An 18,979-nucleotide genomic window follows, 5' to 3' on the forward strand; every position below is an offset into this window, starting at 1 on the left:
AACTTTTGGCTAGCAAAGCAGTGATAATAAAACAATGCTCCATAAGTCTGTTTGCTCGCAAAAATAAATAGAATACATACAATTGTAGTTTAAGTTGTAATACTTTGCAATCTGTGGCAAAAAAAATAAAAAGAAAGAAAACTGCTGATATTCTGGCAAACAGTTTTGTCTTATCACAGGCTTAGTGGCTGGCAATGAGCTCGTTTTGCACGTGCAAGGCATTTCTTGCAAAAACAGGGTTGCAGGCTCAGTGCCGCGCCCAGAGATTTCTTTTGGGGGTGGCTGTGCCTACTTGATGTTTCAAATAGAGGCGTGCCAACAATTTAGGTTTCCCATTAATGTACCTGGTCGCTACAGTGGAATTTTCTACTGCAACACCTCCTCATGCAAATACACAGTGTAACCGCGACTGGTTACAATGAAGGCTCGATCAATTCAGCTCACGGCATATAGGTAAATGAGAGCAGGAGTACAAGTTAATTTATATTAGGTTGGTGTGTGGACCTAACATCCTCTCAGGGGGGTCCGGGGGCAAGCTCCCCGGGAAGATTAAAAAAAAATAATTGAAGTTAAAATGCATCAATCTGGTGCATTTTCAGAGCAAAATGAAGAGATCTATGGATACATCTCTCAACACCCATTTGAAACAGAACTGTAAACAGATTTACTTTTTCTTTATGGATATTTTACAAATCACTCTAATCGTACCTTGTTTTCATTTATTCCCTTATTTTTGTATACCTACTTATTTTTGTATACCTATAATGATCATATAAACGTGAGCCTTGGAAATACTTGTTTACATTAATCGTGACCAAACCGTTTGAGACCCACTGAGATAACTTGTTGTAGCAAACATCGCTGCTACAACCCGCTGCTGCAGATACACCCTTTACAACATCAGGAGGATACGTCCCCAGCTGACCCAGAAAGCAACGTAGGTTCTGGTCCAGGCTCTCGTCGTCTTACGCCTAGACTACTGCAACTCCCTCCTGGCTGGTCTACCTGCATGTGCCATCCGACCCCTGCAGCTCATCCAGAATGCAGCGGCTCGTCTGGTCTTCAACCTTCCTAAATGTTCCCACACCACGCCGCTCCTCCGCTCCCTTCACTGGCTTCCAGTAACTGCTAGAATCCACTTCAAGACAATGGTACTTGCGTACCATGCTACGAATGGATCTGGCCCTTCCTACATCCAGGACATGGTTAAACTGTACACCCCAGCACGTGCACTCCGCTCTGCATCAGCCGAACAGCTAGATGCACCAGCACTGCGAGGGGGACCCAAGTTCCCATCAGCAAAAAACACGTGGGTTTGCTATCCTGGCTCCAAAATGGTGGAAGGAGCTCCCCATTGAAATCAGGACAGCAGATAGCTTGCACATCTTCCGGCGCAGACTGAAAACTCATCTCTTTCGACTCCACTTCGAGCGATAGAATTAGTAACAAAGAATTGCTAACAAAGCACTTATATACTAATAAAGGACTGGCTTATCTAAAACCAGTTGAGAAGCACTTGAAATGTTTTGGCTCTATGAAACCTGATGTACTTATATGATTCTCTTTTCTTCAAAGTTTGTATCTTGTTGGTCGAATGCACTTATTGCAAGTCGCTTTGGATAAAAGCGTCAGCTAAATGCAATGCAATGTAATAACTTATGGCGCATTTCCACTACAGTTCCTAAACTGTAATGAAAATGCGCCATAAAGTGAGCCAGTCCTAACAAGGCCTAACGAGGCTTAGCCATACCGAGGAAGGCCGTGTAGTGGAAATGCGCCATTAGACTAAAGTTAGGACTCCACCTTGTTGTTGAAAAAGCTCCTCATACCCGTTAGCGTAGCTCGCTAGCACCAGACGCTAACAACAACGATCTCCGGTACCGGTGCGTTCTCTCTCGCTGGCGCACGCACACAAAATGGCTCGTTCCACACACACAGAGCCGAGCTTGAATGAAACAGAGACCCAGACGTACTTGTACTGTACTGTAGCATATTATTTTCAAGTCAATAATTTTTCAAATTATTCTTTTTTTTTGTCATAACTATTTTCCCTCCTGGTCTCTTGCGGACCCCCCCCCCCTGTCATGCCTCCCACTTTGAGAAAACACTGGCTTAGGTCAACCAGAAAAAAAAAGAAATATGCCACCTCTTGCTCCTGGCTTTTTTCTTTAGATAAAAAACGCATTTTAGAAAATAATTGTTATTGGTCTTTTATTGTAACCATTTTAATGTTCATGAGGTGTTTCTTTGTTTGTTTAATTGTACTTGTTAAGTTTTAAGTTGAATAAGTTGTTACTCGGTTAAAAGAAAATGAACTGTCACTTTTGATAATTGAGTAATCAGCCTCTTTCTTAATTTAGCTTTGTTGTTAATCGGGTGCATCCACAATCCAAAGATGTTTTGTTCTGAGGCAACAATCAAGTGCAGGGCTAAACACCTGTTGTCCTACAAAATGGTGAAGCACAGTATGTGTTCAAATGGGGACCTCAGCAGATGTTTTTGGAAAGTCTATTTATGGCACTTGATTGTACACACAAAATGAAGGAAGTTGTGTTTAGAAGGAAAAAAGACAATAAATGGATGAGAAGTTCAAATACAGTTTACTCTCATAACCCTGCACACCTGGCTAGTTGCTCTGCAAAGAGGACATCTTTGTCAGTTTCATAAATAACCCAACTTGTTAAACACATCTCTCCCACTAACTATGATTTTGGAAAATGTCTTGGGAAGAGGTTTCCAGCACTGTACAGAAAACACTTTGAAGCATACGGCCCCCTTATAATCCCCCTCCTTCTGTTGCTTTCTCCTAACATCCATACAGCTGACGCCTTGAGGGGACAGAAAGACAATGATCAAGTGAAGAGATGACACAGGCACCATCCCCTGTTATTTCTAGGACAGTGGACACTGCACAGTAACACCCCCCTTCCCTGCAACTTAATTTGCCCTTGGCTAAAGCAGATGACACCAGATAGGGGATCAAAGTCCAGCAGTCCCAAGTTTATCAACTCTGTGCACATCTCAATAATGTATTATCTGTTCTATAGTGTCACCCTTAAAAACCCTAACCCAAACAAACATTCACCTTTTGCCAAAGACCAAAAAAACAAGCATACTTTTTCCTTTAAAATCAACCCACCCCCAGCACCAGGCACCCCACTCTGCCCCTGTCCTTTTTGGCCCCCCACCCTCCACCACCCACTCAGTCTTACTCAGACTCTAAACCCACCACATGGTCATTGATGAAAGAGGTCCTCCTCCAGGAATCAAATGAGCTGGAAGGACATCAAGGAGCCGCGCTGCCCCAGCCTCAGTGCTCCTCCGCCGGGCCAGCACTTGGGTCTCACCCACCCTCCTCCTCCGCCATCGTCCAAGCCACCACAGCTCTATTCTCTGGGCCCATAAAGGGGGGAGGTTAATGAAGCATGGGGAGGGAATTACACTAACGCTAACCGGCAGATGTCCCATATTGTGCAGAGCTACAATAAACAATATGGCTGCCTCTGGTACATTTGCATTAGAAAAGGAGGTGCACTCAGAAAGCCGTGTTTTGACTGCAACTACTTTTTTCCTGGTCCTCCTGCTTTTTCTGGTTTGGATCTGTTGTATTTTTTGTGTATTTTCTGTTTCCTCCTGGCCAACTTGTTTGTTGTTTTTTAAGTTTGGAGTGCTGCCAGTTGAAGACAGTTGTGTGTTGAGCAAGTCTTGTGCTGCTGAAATCAACTTTGTGAGGCTAAAAGATTGTTCAATGTGGTCTTCGGTGCAACATGTGGCCCTAAAACTTGTGGGAGTATTACTTTTGCTATTCTTAAACTATTATATTATTGCATTGCAGTTCCAATATGCTGTTGAACATAGGTGGAATGTCTTCCCATAACTCAGTTGTGAAGGTAATCGATACAACAGAGATGATGACACTAAGGCCAACGGGGCCACGATTGTTTGTGTGTTTGTCCAAGAGTCACACTTCTGAGATAATTAGTGTTTACTAGGAAATGCTGCTGAAAGGAAGCATGGTGAAATGGCTATTTAAAGCGTAGAGGAACTGATGGAGGGTGGGGGTGGGGGGGCATGCTATTGTGTCAACCCCCCCTCCACACACACACACAAAATAACCAACTGCCTGCCTCTCTCCTATGGCCCTGTTTGTCTGCTGCCCTCTGTGCTGGGTCATGGCTGGATGGAGATGTAGAAAGGAAGGTCTGTTTATGCATCCTGCCTGCCCTTGGTCAGAGGACACACACACACACACACACACACACACACACACACACACACACACACACACACACACACACACACACACACACACACACACACACACACACACACACACAGTCTGAGGTGCCGCCTCTCACAAATAGAAAAGTAGATAGACACATTATGTTAACGCAGCGTCAGAGGGACACCCAGTTTGTGTGTACACATCACTCCCCATCTCCACAGCATTGTGTGGGGCGTCCCGTCTCTTCCACTATGGCCGGCACAGCAGCCAGCCCCGCGCCGTTTGCTAATGTTTTCTGCTTGAGTGTGCAGACCCCTTTGACTCACTCACCAGCTGGTCGGCCGCTGAATAGAGCAGCGGGCTCAGGTCCATGTCACTTGTGAGGTCTTGGCGAAGGCTTTTTGTGGTTTGAGTTGGGGGCATTTGTGTTTGTGTTTTGGGGGGGCTGTACAGGCCAGGATACAACGAACCCCACCAGCATTGTAGCATTTTCATTTACAAATGACTCTCTTTTCTAACAGACTTCAATACTTCCATACGCAGACTACATATTTATCTGTCTGGGCCTTTGGCTCTACCTAGACTTCATTATATCGAACAATCCAGACCATAGCTCTGCCAAAACTGCCAGGCCACAATCCCTTGTAATGACATGTTATTTGTCTACAGGTGCAGGACCTGTTTTGAGAGTGGTTCGGTATGAAAAGAACAAGTCTAAGCTGGTTTTGTACATAGTTCATCTATGTTACTTGTGCAAGTGTGTCATGGACACAGTGAGGTCAGCTTTTGGGCATTAAAACAGAACAAGCGCCAATTAACTCGGAGCCGGACAGCTGCTGAGAAACAGAGATCCATGCTTGTTCAGAACGGGGCCTCTTCCTGCCTCTATCATGAATGTGTGTCAGTTATCAAGCATCTGCTGCAGTTGACAAAAGACACAGGCCTCCTCTAGTTAACTCCCTCCATACCATGGTCTCTCAGCCTTTAGACTTCTCAATGCAGAGTCTTTCAGGCCTTTGCTTGCATGGTTGACATTGGAATTCATTTAAATGTTAAATTGAGAAGTGTGGGGTCATGAAGCCATCTGTCTTTGACCTTTTGAAAGGACAAGTACGACTGAACGTTTGAAAGCCGAATTTGTCTCGTGACACTACCTTTTTTCAAAAAAGTGTTATCACACTTCAACCATCTGGAGTATTTGGTTTCTTAAGTGTCACACTCATTGTTATTTCATCAGCACGGCTACAATATCGTAAAGCTTAGATCATGGCATATGATCTTCACTTTATAGATTCTGTATTTCTGTAATGTTTGTATAAATCCCCCTCCCTTTCTCTTCTTAGTCTTTCTGTTTTGTTTCCTACAGGATATGATGTACCAGCTGCTCCAGGGGCTGGACTTCCTGCACTCCCATCGCGTGGTTCACCGTGACCTGAAGCCCCAGAACATCCTGGTCACCAGCGGAGGTCAGATCAAACTGGCCGACTTTGGTCTCGCCCGCATTTACAGCTTCCAGATGGCCCTCACCTCTGTGGTGAGTGATGTTGTTGATATTTCTCAACTCATTATGGCTGATCCAATAGTTCCTTGAAACGGAGTGACTCAAAACAAACAGTCCCAAACCATTGATCCTACAGGTTCAGAGGCTATTATTGCTGGGTCAGATACACTAATGGATTATGAAAGGGTAATATTGATCTGATATATTGGTTTTACTAAAGCAGTGCATTTGATGTATCCACAGAGTCTGAAGGTTTTTAGCCACTTATTAATAGATGATATAGCAATCAAATGACATATTCGTGTGTGTTTCGAAACAGGCACATTTATTTTGAGAGTAAACAGCTAATTTAGATGTTACATCGCACCCGGAAGTCATTTGTCCCCTCTTTTTTTTATGTAAAGATACACATAACACGAAAGATAAGTGACAAATACAAATCTATACAATAAGTATCAAGTGAGATAATAACAACAATAACTCAATCACAGTGGCGAACCATGTCTATCAAAACTGGACCATCTGTAGACATACCTCCCCCTCATTTTATGAAGTATTAATCGTACAAAGGTCAGTTTTATACAAGTAGAAGTGTGTATTTACCTGGTAGTAGGCTGTCAGTAATGGCTACGCCTCTCTATTTGGACTGATGGATCTCGGCACACTGGCAACTAAAAAGTAGCTCTCGGTTCAAAAAAGGTTGGGCACCCCTGATCTAGATCCTCTGTCTCGAGCCAGTTAACTAGCGGGCCTTCTAGAGTACCCTGGAACTGAGGGAAACTCTGAAAGAATACGCCCATTGGCTACAAATCAATATATGATTGGTTGATCAAACTGTCAGTCCAAACGTACGGCCAGGGCATTCTATCAAGGATATAGAATACCTTGGTTGAAGGATATTCTACCCGGAGACCCAGAACAAGATCTGATTGGTTGCTTTCTTTTCTAACACAAAAACACTTGAAATGCGTAGTGCATGGTCCGAGAAGGAAAAACAAATCAACGTAACACTGTAATATTACAGATCAACAACACAGATACGATTCTCATTTATTCCTTTCATATAAATGTTATTACATTTTATTTATATAATTAAATCGATTTTTTGTTTGTTTTATCTGAGTGTTCCAGCATATTCTCCGAATAAGGCCCTCACGGTTCGCCACTGCTCAATCGATGAACTTGTGCAATACAAATAAACTTTAATTACCCCACTCTTTCCTTGAAAATGCACGCTAGAATTTTTAATTACATTATCAAACGTATTACTCATTTCCTTTTGCGCATTACTCACCAAAAACATTAGTGTGTGCATGTATGCTTCTGTCATTGCAAATTAAAATGTTGCAAGCTTATGCCATTCTCTCACACACACACACACACACACACACACACACACACACACACACACACACACACACACACACACACACACACACACTGCCTTGCATTACACTCCCATCTCCAGAGAGTTGGATGAAAAGCATCTAATGTGATGGAGGGGGCACTTACAGGGCATCAGCGGGTAGCTCTGCTGCAATGTGCCAAATGATAGGGTTTCTCTGTGTAAAGTGAGAGCCAAGGGCCCCCGTGCTCTGTCTCAGGAATCCCTCAGTGGCTGCTGCAGACAGGGATGGGACAGACGAGAAGAGACAGACACCCCTCCCTTTTCACAGTCGGCACTTTGATGTCCAACTGTTGAGCTCTGGGCTCTGATGACCAGATAAAATAGAGAGGGAGACTGAAAGGGGTCTTTGGAAGAGCTTGAAACAGGGAGAGATTAGACTTTTGAGATTAAGTTAGTCAGCAACAGTAGCTCTGTAGCTTGTTATAAGACACAATTTACTAAAGAGAAGAAGGTTTTCTTATTGGACCTCACATTCAGACAGATGTATGCCTTTTAGCTTCTTTTGTTCATCAACCTGACAAGTCTAGACCCCTCTGGTTTTATTTTTGTTTGGGTATTGTATGGCAGCAATTGTATATGTTGTTTTTCAATGGAGGATAACCTTTCAGGACAGGCTTTCTTGTTAGTTTTCAAATAATGTACCCCTAACAGACAAAACATTTTTAACACTGATACTAAATTCAATGTGAAATATACTGTGCCACGAAGACAATGCAACTTTTTTATGGCAAGTTAATAAAACTCATGGGAACTTAAGTCAGGCTCATCAAAAATATTTGCAGCATATGGCCATCTGAAGTCAATATAAACATCCTTTGGGTGAAAAATGCTAACTTTAATTATATTATATTGTCATTGGGCAACAAGATGAGAAGCCAGGCTACTGACATGCATACTGTATTTCTTGGCAAAGGAAGAAATGACAAGGAAAAGTAGTCATCTTGGGCTTAAAATAAAAGTATAAAAGAATGAGTGATGGAAGTGAGTGAGGAATTACAGTTTTAATTGGAATTGTTAACATATTTGATCACAGATTATTGCAGTGTAATGAAGGTGTTAATGATAAAAAGTGAATATGAGGTTGCATTATTAAGACAGCAGTTATTAGGATGGACTGATTAATATCTGCATTAGAATTGTCAGACATTTATTTTCTTGTTGTGATCATTAGTTTCAAAATGTAGACTTTATTTCTCCTAGGCTCTTTTTCTGTCTGTGTGACTGCATTAAACTGTAATTTCTCCTTTTTTAAAAACATACTTTTTTATGATTCAGATAAAGTCAGTATGTCTCCCAGGTCATTTCAGGAAATGATCGTTCAGATTGATGAAAATACACCTTTAACTCTCATAGGAAGACGTACCTAACCAAAGCATTTACATAATGTTACACAATATTAAGTATGTGTGGTTTCACTTTGTGTAGTTAAACTTCATTTATGACTAGACGTGACACTTTTTCTCGAGGGAAGAATACTTAACGGGGAATTCACCTTGTACGTGTGAGCGACAAATCTCAAGCCCCGAAACCACTCAAGCACACACAGAGGCACTTAACATGACTGTGTTTTTGCACAATCTCACACACATTTATTTCCAGACTGGGCCACAAATGAGATGGAGGTAAAGTGCGAGTATGCGTGTGTTAGTGCATGCATGCTCTCGTGCTGCAATGTGGGCACGGGATCTTTGCTTCTAGATTAACTTTCCTGTGTCTGGAAAACCCCTATCAGTCCAACACACAATCTCCATTCATCCATTCAGTATTTCCTCTTGCTAATAAAAGCAGATAATCTACACTGTATGCAGCGCACATGTTCACCAATACACACAGCATTGAAGAGGACCTTCCCCTTTGCCAAACAGACAAGCAGTTGCTTATTTAGTCACCTAATGCCACCGTTACTGGCAGACAGATGGGCTTTGGAGAACTGCTGTTGCTTAAGCGAATAAGACACTTCTCTCTCACTTTCAAAGTGATTCATTTAGCACTTCTACAATGACAAAATGGCTGAAGTGAGCATTTGCATAATGTGTCAAAGAGTCCCTCGCTCCCCCCTCTAACTGCTTATCTGCTTATAATTTACCAGCATTGCTTGAACTTCCCTTTTTGAGATGACTTTGCTTTCTCACCTAGCCATATGCCGAGTTGTTCATGTCATTTATAAAATAAATGTGGTATTTGTGTGTATAGAAACGTGTGTGATGGAGTCTGGTTAATTTGCACATGCATGATTGCGTGTGACTGATGGCCTCATCTGCATCACCCGCCAACCATGTAGCACATATTTCCCCCTCCCCGAAAGAGAGGGAGCGGGAGCTAAGGAGGGAGGGAGACCACCCATTGGGTTGGTACTGGGGTCCAGATTAGGCCGCCCCTGGCAGTCCCTGGAGGTCCGTTGCTTTGTTGATGGTTTTTTAATGACCCCAGTCAGGCTACAGGCTCATTGTGCTGCCTTGAGTGACAGGCAGATGGGACAAGCTGATGGGTTAATCTGACATACCAGAAAACAGAGAAGGGTCTTTTTTCTATCCATCTCATTGAGATCCCATTTCTGCTTAAGCGGTCCAGGGGAAGCAGTTTCTTTTGATCTCCTTTTTTAAATTTTGAATAAATGCAACAGTAAAACCAAAAAGTCTACAGTGTTACTAAAACTCACACAAGTTTAAAAAAAACTACTTATTAACAAAAGAATACTGTTTATAACTTGGGCTTGACTGATCAAAGACCCAAGGAAATCTTTCATCGTTTGACTTGAACCCATCCAATTAAAGTAGGGGGACACATTCCTAAAACATCTTAAGTATCAGTATTAGCTTGCCAAGGGTGCAGAGTTCTTGTCTAAGTTCTCACTAGCTCCTAACTTTGGGAAGAAGTTAGATCTAGCCTAGGACTGATATTTATTTAGACCTGCTGAAAATTTGTCCACAGACATGGCTTAACCTAAAGTGACTGGAGGCTGGAGCTTGGTTTGCTTTTCATCTTCACCAGCAACATATTGGCAACCTTTTGTAACACAAGGCTGACAGGAAGGTCCCATGAAACACATTAGCTTCCGCTCTCATTCATGTCATGTGCATGTCGTTGCCTGTCAAATTAGATTTGGAAAACCAAGGGGAATGCCACCAGTCTATTCTTTTAGCACTTGTTGTTTTAACTCATGTTTTTCTAGTTCTAAACCAAAATAAACCAAGTTGACTTAATTCACAGGCGATGACTAGATAAGCTTATTAGTGAAGAATTTGTTTTTGTCTTGCCTCCGAGCTTATCTTGAGGATGTTATTGAGTCAAAGGGAATTTTATGACTCTGCATTCCTGCTGCTTTCCTGACTTATTCCGCAAATAAAACATGTATTTTATGTGATCAAAAGAACCAATTATCTTTGGCAGTCACCGTCATAGTTTCCTGTAAACTCTGTTAGTTGGTGACATGCAGAAGATTCAAATAGTTACCTGATTAAAGGTATTTCCCCCACTCTTTCCCCTGGTTCCTCTGCTTATAGCCCTCCCACTACGCTTACCAGAATAAGAAACCCATATCTCAAACGACATTAAACAAATTGAAACCAGATTTCCTGCCCGTGCTCAAACAGCGGACAGGCTTTTACAATATAAAGCTTTCAAGGGCAGTCAGACTCTGCAGTCTGGATCTGTAAATTCATTATGAATGTGTTTCCTATTTAAAGCACTAGCTTGACTGAATGTAAGTTAACAATCTGTGGGTGTTGGTTTAGGGCAAGTGAAGATTGGTGTGTTCTCACTTATCACAGTTTATTGCGAGATAGTGTTGATTATGCACATGATATGTCTTAAAGTTGGCAAACCACATGCTTTTTGATGTTAGCTCTTTTGGCACTTGGTTTTTATAATGAAGATTTATTTACCATTTTTACATTAATGATTTTGAGCAAATTTCAAGACTCACAAAACACTGACATGCTTCACTAGAATCCCTTGTAATGCAACAGTCTTAAGGCACACTGATGACACTGAACTGGACATGTATTCCTTCTTTTGCCAGACAATGTGTTTTTACTCTGGACAGACAGAAAGAAGGAAAGAAAGGTAGGCAGGGATAGGGGAGGGGGGAACCTTGCACTGCACGCAGGAGAGCACGTGCAGCACACTCTGGGAATGTTTAGATATCTCCTCAAACAGCTTCGCATGGGAAAAAATAAAAAGTCTTCCTCTATGCTTTGACTGCAGCCGGCTGGAGCAAAGGGGCTGGCCTCAATTTGACATAAGCAAACACACACACAGAGTTCACACATATGTAGGAACGGGGATAAACTGTACATACAAGTCAGACAATCACATTGTATTTAATGTTTGCACACACTTTATACACACTTTTACATTCACATTCTAAGTCATGGTTTTCCTGTGCGTCCTGATTATGTTTGTGGGATAGAGCACACACACTCTCCTGAACTTCACTGAATTAATCGTTGATGGTCTCTTGGCAATGCTCCAGGTGGGGAAAAGGCGGTGTGTGTGTGTGGAGGTGTGTGTGTGTGTGTGTGTGTGTGTGTGTGTGTGTGTGTGTGTGTGTGTGTGTGTGTGTGTGTGTGTGTGTGTGTGTGTGTGTGTGTGTGTGTGTGTGTGTGTGTGTGTGTGTGTGTGTGTGTGTGTGTGTGTGTGTGTGTGTGTGTACTCCCGCACACACCGGCATCTGGATATTAAAGCCTTGTCTGTACCAGCAAGAGGAAGAGGAGGGGAAAAAAAGAGAAAAAAATTACAGCATATATCAGGAATTTTCCAGCTAATGATGTGCGGATGTGGTAGCACTGGGGAGAGAGAGAGCCACTGACTGTGCTGTCTTTGTTTCGCTCGCCGAGGGCCCCATGCTGCATTCCTGTACTCTGTGCATACTTTGGCAACAGTTGTAGTGCTCCTTTTTTCTGTTTTACTGTATACAGTTTGTGTGCTGCTCTTGCACTTTTCTTTCCAGCCTTGTAGCTCTCCCTCCCTCAGACTCTACGTTTCCCCATCATCTCCTTTTTTAAATACCATGTCTCTCTCGCCTTCCTTATTTCCTTTCTTGGCCTGGTGCAGCTGCATTGTTAGGACAGTAAATTGTCCGTTTTGCAAAACAAGAGAAAGAGGGAAAGTGAGGGAGGAGTGAAATAATGGTGTTTACAACATGGCTGACTGCTAGAGCTTCGAATGGGGCCTCTCTGGAGACACAACATTACAGCCATAGCTCCACTGTACTCTGAGAGTGCATAGTTCTGCTCATATTATTATAACATCCGCTCTCCTTCTCCCATATGTGGCCTGCCTATACACTCTGGAGGCTTTATCGGTTTTCCTTCCTTGGATGCACATAGAAAGACTTTACTTTGTGGTGAATTGCTTCCGGAAAGAATGTAGTCTATTCTAGCCTTAAAGTCTTAGAGTAAGAAACATTCGAGCAATAACCTAGAGGGTATTAACTTTACTGCACGTTTATTCCACGTCATTCAGTGAGCCATTCCTGCCTGTAGTGAATCAAACAATTGTATGTGTGTGTGTGTGTGTGTTTTTTCATCCTGGGCTTCCTCAGTGAGAGGGAATGTAAACACGGGCCCCCGGCCAGGCTCCATCAGCCCCACTGCCTCCGGCGCTGCAGCCTTAAGCCCCGGCATCATCCTCATGGCATCAGGTCACTGTAAAGGTCCTCATGGGGAGGGACAGAAAAATGTTTGTGTCATGGTAGCAGTGGAGAGTGCAACCCCAACCACCCAACATAATATGCCCTTTATTTAAAGAATAATTCAGGTTTATGGGCTTCCAAGGGGGCCAACTTGTAAAAAAGGACAGCTGGCTAACACACTGAGAAATAAGACCCAAGTTCCTTTAAACATCAAACACATACTGCAGATAACTTTTTGTACATTTGCAGACACACAGCACTTGGCCCTGATGCACATGAATCCAGGCTAAAGCAGGTGCTCTACTTAAGTCACGTGCAAGTATTCACACAAACAAAATAAAACCAACCCCCCCACGCTCACATGCATGGATCATCAGAATAACATCAGAATCAGAACACCTTATTTAGTCCCACAGAGGGGAAAGTGACATTGTTACAGCTAAATAAGAGGCATGCATACGATATTAGATTTTGTCAATAGCAGCATTGTCATACTCGTGCACAGTTCGCTGGTGGCACAGGTCCCATGGAGCTATTCAGACAGGCTTGGAGGTCCAGCCCAGGAGGTCTGGAGGTCCTCGGGCCAGGAGAAGTCATTTCCTCCCTGAAGCAGAGCAGGGACAGCAGCAGTGAGGGCCAAGGAGGAGGAGGAGGATGGTGATGGTGGTGTTGGTGAGGGGGAGGATGCTCTCAGCAGAAAGGAATTCCCAGAATGTCGTCCTTTAATCTGGAGTCAGCCTCACACACACACACTCTCTCTCTCTCTCTAACTCTCTTTTTCTCTCCCATTGCTTTATCTGACCTCCTCTGGCTTTTCTGTTACTATGCGGAAGGGAAGGGAAGAAGGGTGTCAGATAGGCGGGAGACAGATTGAAAAAGCAGCTGACCTAAGTAGAGCAAAACACTGTATCGAAAGAGTTAAACAGCTGACTCCCCTTCTCTGTGTCTGATTGTCCTACATACTGTATGTATCGCTGTTTCCCTGCAGCCTGTACAGAAAAGGGAGAGCAGGGGTGGGTTAATGAAGGGATGCGTGAAGCAGAACAGAGAATGAGAAGGGTGAGAAGAGACTAAGAAAGAAGGAATGCAAACGTGGTCGGAAGAAGAGGAAGGACAGAAAGAAGCTTATAACAACAATTGGGGAAGGTTTCTTTTTACAACAGTCTTAGTGTTGTTACAATCATCTCAATGAAAACAGTTATTAAGTGAATGTGTTTAGGCCTCCACTCAAAGCACTTTCAGAGTTATAGTTTGAAAGTATTCAGTAAAACAGACTTGAGACTTCTTTCAAACTGTGAGTTGTGCATTTTATGGATAGTGTGAAACTGTGTGTGATCAAAATGCATTCATGGATATTACAGTCTCTTAAAATGTTGTATCTAGACTTTACTGCATTTCAGGCATGTGTGTTTTACAGACTTATGGGCTTTCAGAAACAGACAGAGAAAGAAGGATGCTAAAAGAGAAGGGAGAGGGATTGCAAGATAGAGGGAAGAGGTAGAGAGAAAAAGGGTGAGGATAAATTGGTAAGGGAAAAGCAGTGATTACAGCAGATTGGATCCTTCTAAAAAGTGCTTGTGTATCCACTCTGTCTGATGTAGCTTATTCATAAATTACTCACTCGTACTATATAAAAATGAATGCATACATTTGTTACCCTTTTTTTTTTAAAAACTAAGAACAAACAGGATAAGGTAACACACAGTTTGGAAATATCGAGAAACGGACTCATGTATTGCCTCTCTAATGATTATTTACATTAGAGAAATTGTAGATAGAAGTTCTATCCCTTAATGGAAAAAATTGAATGAAAGACCCCCCCCCCCTGCAATAGCTGCTACATGCTACAAAAAGGGTTTCCTGCAGTGTAAGTAGTCGGGGTGTAATGAGATTGCAGTATGATTTAAAAGTATCTATCTTCCGGTGTCTGTGACTTGATGCATGTGTGATATAAAAGACTTCATCTGCACTTGTGGCCAGGTTTCTAGTAACTGTATCGCAGTGAGGCGGATATACCCCGAGCTCTAGGTCTGTGGTTCTTCCTAGAAGGCTTTACGTGGGCATATGTGTTCACGCAAGCCCTGCATTTTGACTGCAGGTCTTCCAACTCCATGCAGACTGAACTTAAACACATTTGAGCCTGCAGCTGCAAGAGTGCAAGGATCATGGTTTCGTGTAGATCCATGCTCAATAAAAAGTTTGGGTTGGTATGAGAGATGGAAATATGATGTGCCCTAACTAGATATCAAGCTGAAAACTTAGTTTAAATCAAAGAATGTAAGAAATCATTCCTGAATCCTAACAAATTAAAGCAAGTCATCATTGGATTTTCCTATGTTGAAAGAAATATGAATGACCTTTTGTTGCCTGAATATAGAGGCAGCTGTGCAACCTCCATTCATGTTTTTCTTTGAGGTTTCACTGTTTTAAAAATCTTCAATGACCCAAGCACTCATTCTGTTGACTCTCTGTTCATGTCACATATCTGGTCACATGGCTCAGCCAACATCTCAGCCAACTCGCCTCAACTTCCTCCCTATTTCCACTGAAGCAGGAGATGAGAAAGTGTCACACTTCTGCAAAATGCAGACCTCGGCTCTATTAATAGCGTCATTCAGTTTAGAAGAACAAAATGTGACCAAACTTTTTATTCCTCTTATCGGTCTCTGTTGAGTGCCATAATCCGAGCTCAGGGTTATGTCTGTTCATTTTCTCCAGTTTGCCTCAGGTGTTAAAAAACGTTCCCTTTGCACTACAACTATAACATCTCTTTTATGATAGAATTCTTACTTTGTCCAGGGGTGGATTGGTAATATACAATTGCTGCTTTGTGATGCAATTCACGTTCATTGGCATTTAAACCTTTGCCATATAGCAGAATACGGTCATATTAGGAAAGGATATTGGGCGGGAAAATAATATCTCTATCACAAGTGGCTTATCAAATTCTTTCAAAAAATATAACTAAACTATAGCTCTTTCAAAAATAATACCATCGGTTTGTTTCTATCATTTATCCAGACAGATGTTTAAAAATGACTTAAATGGCTTTTTCTATATTGACAGTTTTCATTGAGAAGGAATGAAACTTAGTTACGGCATTTTGAGACTGTAATCTGTAAATGCTAAAATCAATATGCTAATGTGCTCACATTGTCAATGATGCACTTTAAAGGAGACCTATCATGCTATATTTGAATAATATATTGTAGGGCCATACCTATATAAGGTATTTTATACGTTTTTGGTTTTTTTCAAAATACGAAACAGATCATGCATTTTAGCCATGCCTCATTTTGCTCTATTTTCCTGTCCTCCACCCTGTCTTTGCCTGCGCTGCAGCTGACCACGCCCCCCTGCAAAGGAGGGGGCCGAGTCACGAGCGTCCTGTTACCATGCCACGGCAACCTCTCATTCCCCTGATAGGTGTAGAGTTGGCCATATAAGGCGGAGCTCCTTGTCACTGACGACTATTTTCAAATCTGTATCAGTCTGTATCAGATCCTTTGCAGCCCCGTTTTTAGAGATTTGGGTATGGAGGAAAAGAGAGACGGTTGTGTTTTCTGACACTTGGTGAGTTCCCTGACACACCGGGGACACATATTCATGTATAAAAGACGTACAAAAGTGCATTTTGCATGATAGTTCCCCTTTAAGCAGATGCTATTTACCATTGTAGTTCTGCATGCTAACATTAGCTGACAGGAATCATCATTAGTTTGACTGGTATTCACAAAGCACATTTTAAGGCCAATTTATATTTGACCTGATGATGGAAAATGTTCATGGATAACCAAAGCAAATGGTAATACTCTTTTGGGAACCATTAATATTTATAAACCACAAAGTTACATGACTGCTGACTCAGTAATTTCTCAGACGGTACTTAAGCACACAAGCAAGGACCTGATTCCCTTTTTAATAGCTCATATTTGGCTATCTACGTCCTCTTAGGATCATTGCTCTCATATTACAAATACAGGCATGTGGAGAACATCTAAAAGCTCTGGGTATCGTTTCATCCTACTCCCACAGAGAGTCAAAGCCAGCTAATAAAGATATCTAGGTGACACCGCACTCGTTCTGCTTACAAACATTCGCCTCAGACTCTAAGTTCCCGATAAGCACTCTGCAGTGCTTGAGTGGGGAACGGCAGCCAAAAGCTGTTGGAAAAATCTGGAGTTTAGGAAAGCACCTGGAACCAGTCCACTCTCTTAGTAGGGGTCACTGAGTTTTGTCTGGAGGCTTTCCCTACTGTAGCTGTTAACAATGCTGCTGCTTTCCTGCAGGCTATGGCTACACATACACACACACTCACAGCTCCCAATAGAGTCACATTTGGAAACTATGCTTAATGGCAAGTGGCACAAAATGGCTGCTGTTGAAATTCAGGTGGGTTTGCTTGAAAAAAATGTGTTTTCTAATTTTAGCAGGAGGGACTGGGTTGGGTGTGGTGATTAATATCAATGATTGTCAGCTCGCTGTCACTTCACAAACATGAGACACTGCCAAGTTTCAACCAGTAAAACGTTGTATCATTTATTATTGTAATATTGCACATATATATATATATACACAGTATTTTGTGTCCCTGCTGGGTCACTATGGAAAGACTGTGTGATGTGGGTACACACCAAAATGGGAGCAGAGAGACTTGTCCTGCCAGATATGATTTCATGTCTTACGTAAGTCTAAGATGGGGACAGAGAAGTATTAACCCTATGTGTGTTAGCATGAGCCCCCCTCTTATATGGTGACATTTACTCAGTGTTGCTGGCTACATGCAACAAATAGGAGTTATTGTGACTGTGTCTTTTTGCGTTTAACTATTATTCTAAGTGGATTTCTGCTGTGTGTTGTAGGTGGTGACGCTTTGGTACAGGGCCCCGGAGGTGCTGCTTCAGTCCAGTTACGCCACACCAGTGGATCTGTGGAGTGTCGGCTGCATCTTTGCTGAGATGTTCAGGAGAAGGTGAGATCAAAGAAAATGTAGCTTTTACTACACCGCCATTGATACAATTTAAATATAAAACCAGCAACAACTTGTCCAAGATTTCACATCAGCACCCTTTGCCTACATTTGTCCAGTAATACATAAAACACGGTTCAATTTTCATTAAAAAAAAATCCTTCAAGACAATAATTACACTTATTTACAACTGTGTTGAACTGTAATATCTTATTAACATTATTATTATTATTATTATTATTATTATCTTGTCTTACATCGTGTTCATGCTTTCTCTTTGCAAAGGGGTTATCATTTTTGTAGTTTTAACAACACATCAGTCCCTCATTCATGCACAGTTTATCCTCATATTTGACTGTGCTGTGTTTGCATTATAACACTTACATCTCATGTAGCTCCTTGAAAGTCTACTGATACAAGGCTTGACGGACATGAATGTAAACTACAACTTGAATGGTTGGCAGTGGCATACTGTTGTGACAGATTCAGTTTTTTGGGTGTTTCTTAAACTTTTCTAAATGGCACCTGTCAGCCACATTTTGAGCAGTAGGCAATCACATTTTCAGTTGACTTATCAAACCATTACAGTAATGGCAGCCTGGATGCTGTGGTTGCAGCATGCAAGTTAAGATCCTGCTTCTTGGTGTAGGTATCGTCAGTTTGTGGTCTAACGAACTCTACACACTGGAGAGCTAGCTCATAACGGACTACTTTAAAAAAAAAAAAAAAAAAAGACATTCTAAAAAAAGGTCTATTTCCTGGCTATGAGGAAAGAATACTGTTCCGGGACTTAATGACATATTCTATAATCATACCACCAATCTTATATTAATATTTATGTGCCATAGTATGCACATAATTGTGTTTTATGTGAACAATGAACTGGAGTCTAGCTTGGCTGTGGTGGTGTGCTTCAGAGTAGATAAGAACACTAGGGCTGAGTGCCAGGAGGACCAGCCCTGCCTGTAATTTATGCTTCCTTCCCCAACCGTCCTCACACCCCAATAAGCACAGCCACACACAACGACTCACACTTCTGCATGTGGGAATATACTGGGGACACTGGGTGCAATATGGCACTCATATGGTATACTGACAGATCACATATAAAAGCATAATGAAATTCAATAAAGGAATACGCTTCCTTAAAGGGAAGACGGTCACTATAGAAATTATAATTCATAGTATATAAGAATATCATATGCTTTGCCTTTCTGAGGCACCCCATGTGGACCAACCTG

General features: G+C 42.0%; 1 protein-coding gene across 1 annotated transcript in view; it reads left to right on the top strand.

Annotated features, from left to right (window-relative positions):
• cdk6 (cyclin dependent kinase 6) overlaps positions 1-18,979 on the top strand; it is a 34,398-nt gene that overhangs the window by 8,120 nt on the left and 7,299 nt on the right. Inside the window, exons 4-5 of the mRNA XM_010770236.1 lie at positions 5,592-5,759; positions 17,632-17,741. Of these exons, the coding sequence (XP_010768538.1) occupies positions 5,592-5,759; positions 17,632-17,741 (278 nt within the window). The remainder of the gene's footprint in view (positions 1-5,591; positions 5,760-17,631; positions 17,742-18,979) is intronic.

This window comes from Notothenia coriiceps, unplaced genomic scaffold (genome assembly GCF_000735185.1).
Source record: "Notothenia coriiceps isolate Sejong01 unplaced genomic scaffold, NC01 NC01_scaffold00008638, whole genome shotgun sequence".
NCBI lineage: Eukaryota > Metazoa > Chordata > Actinopteri > Perciformes > Nototheniidae > Notothenia > Notothenia coriiceps.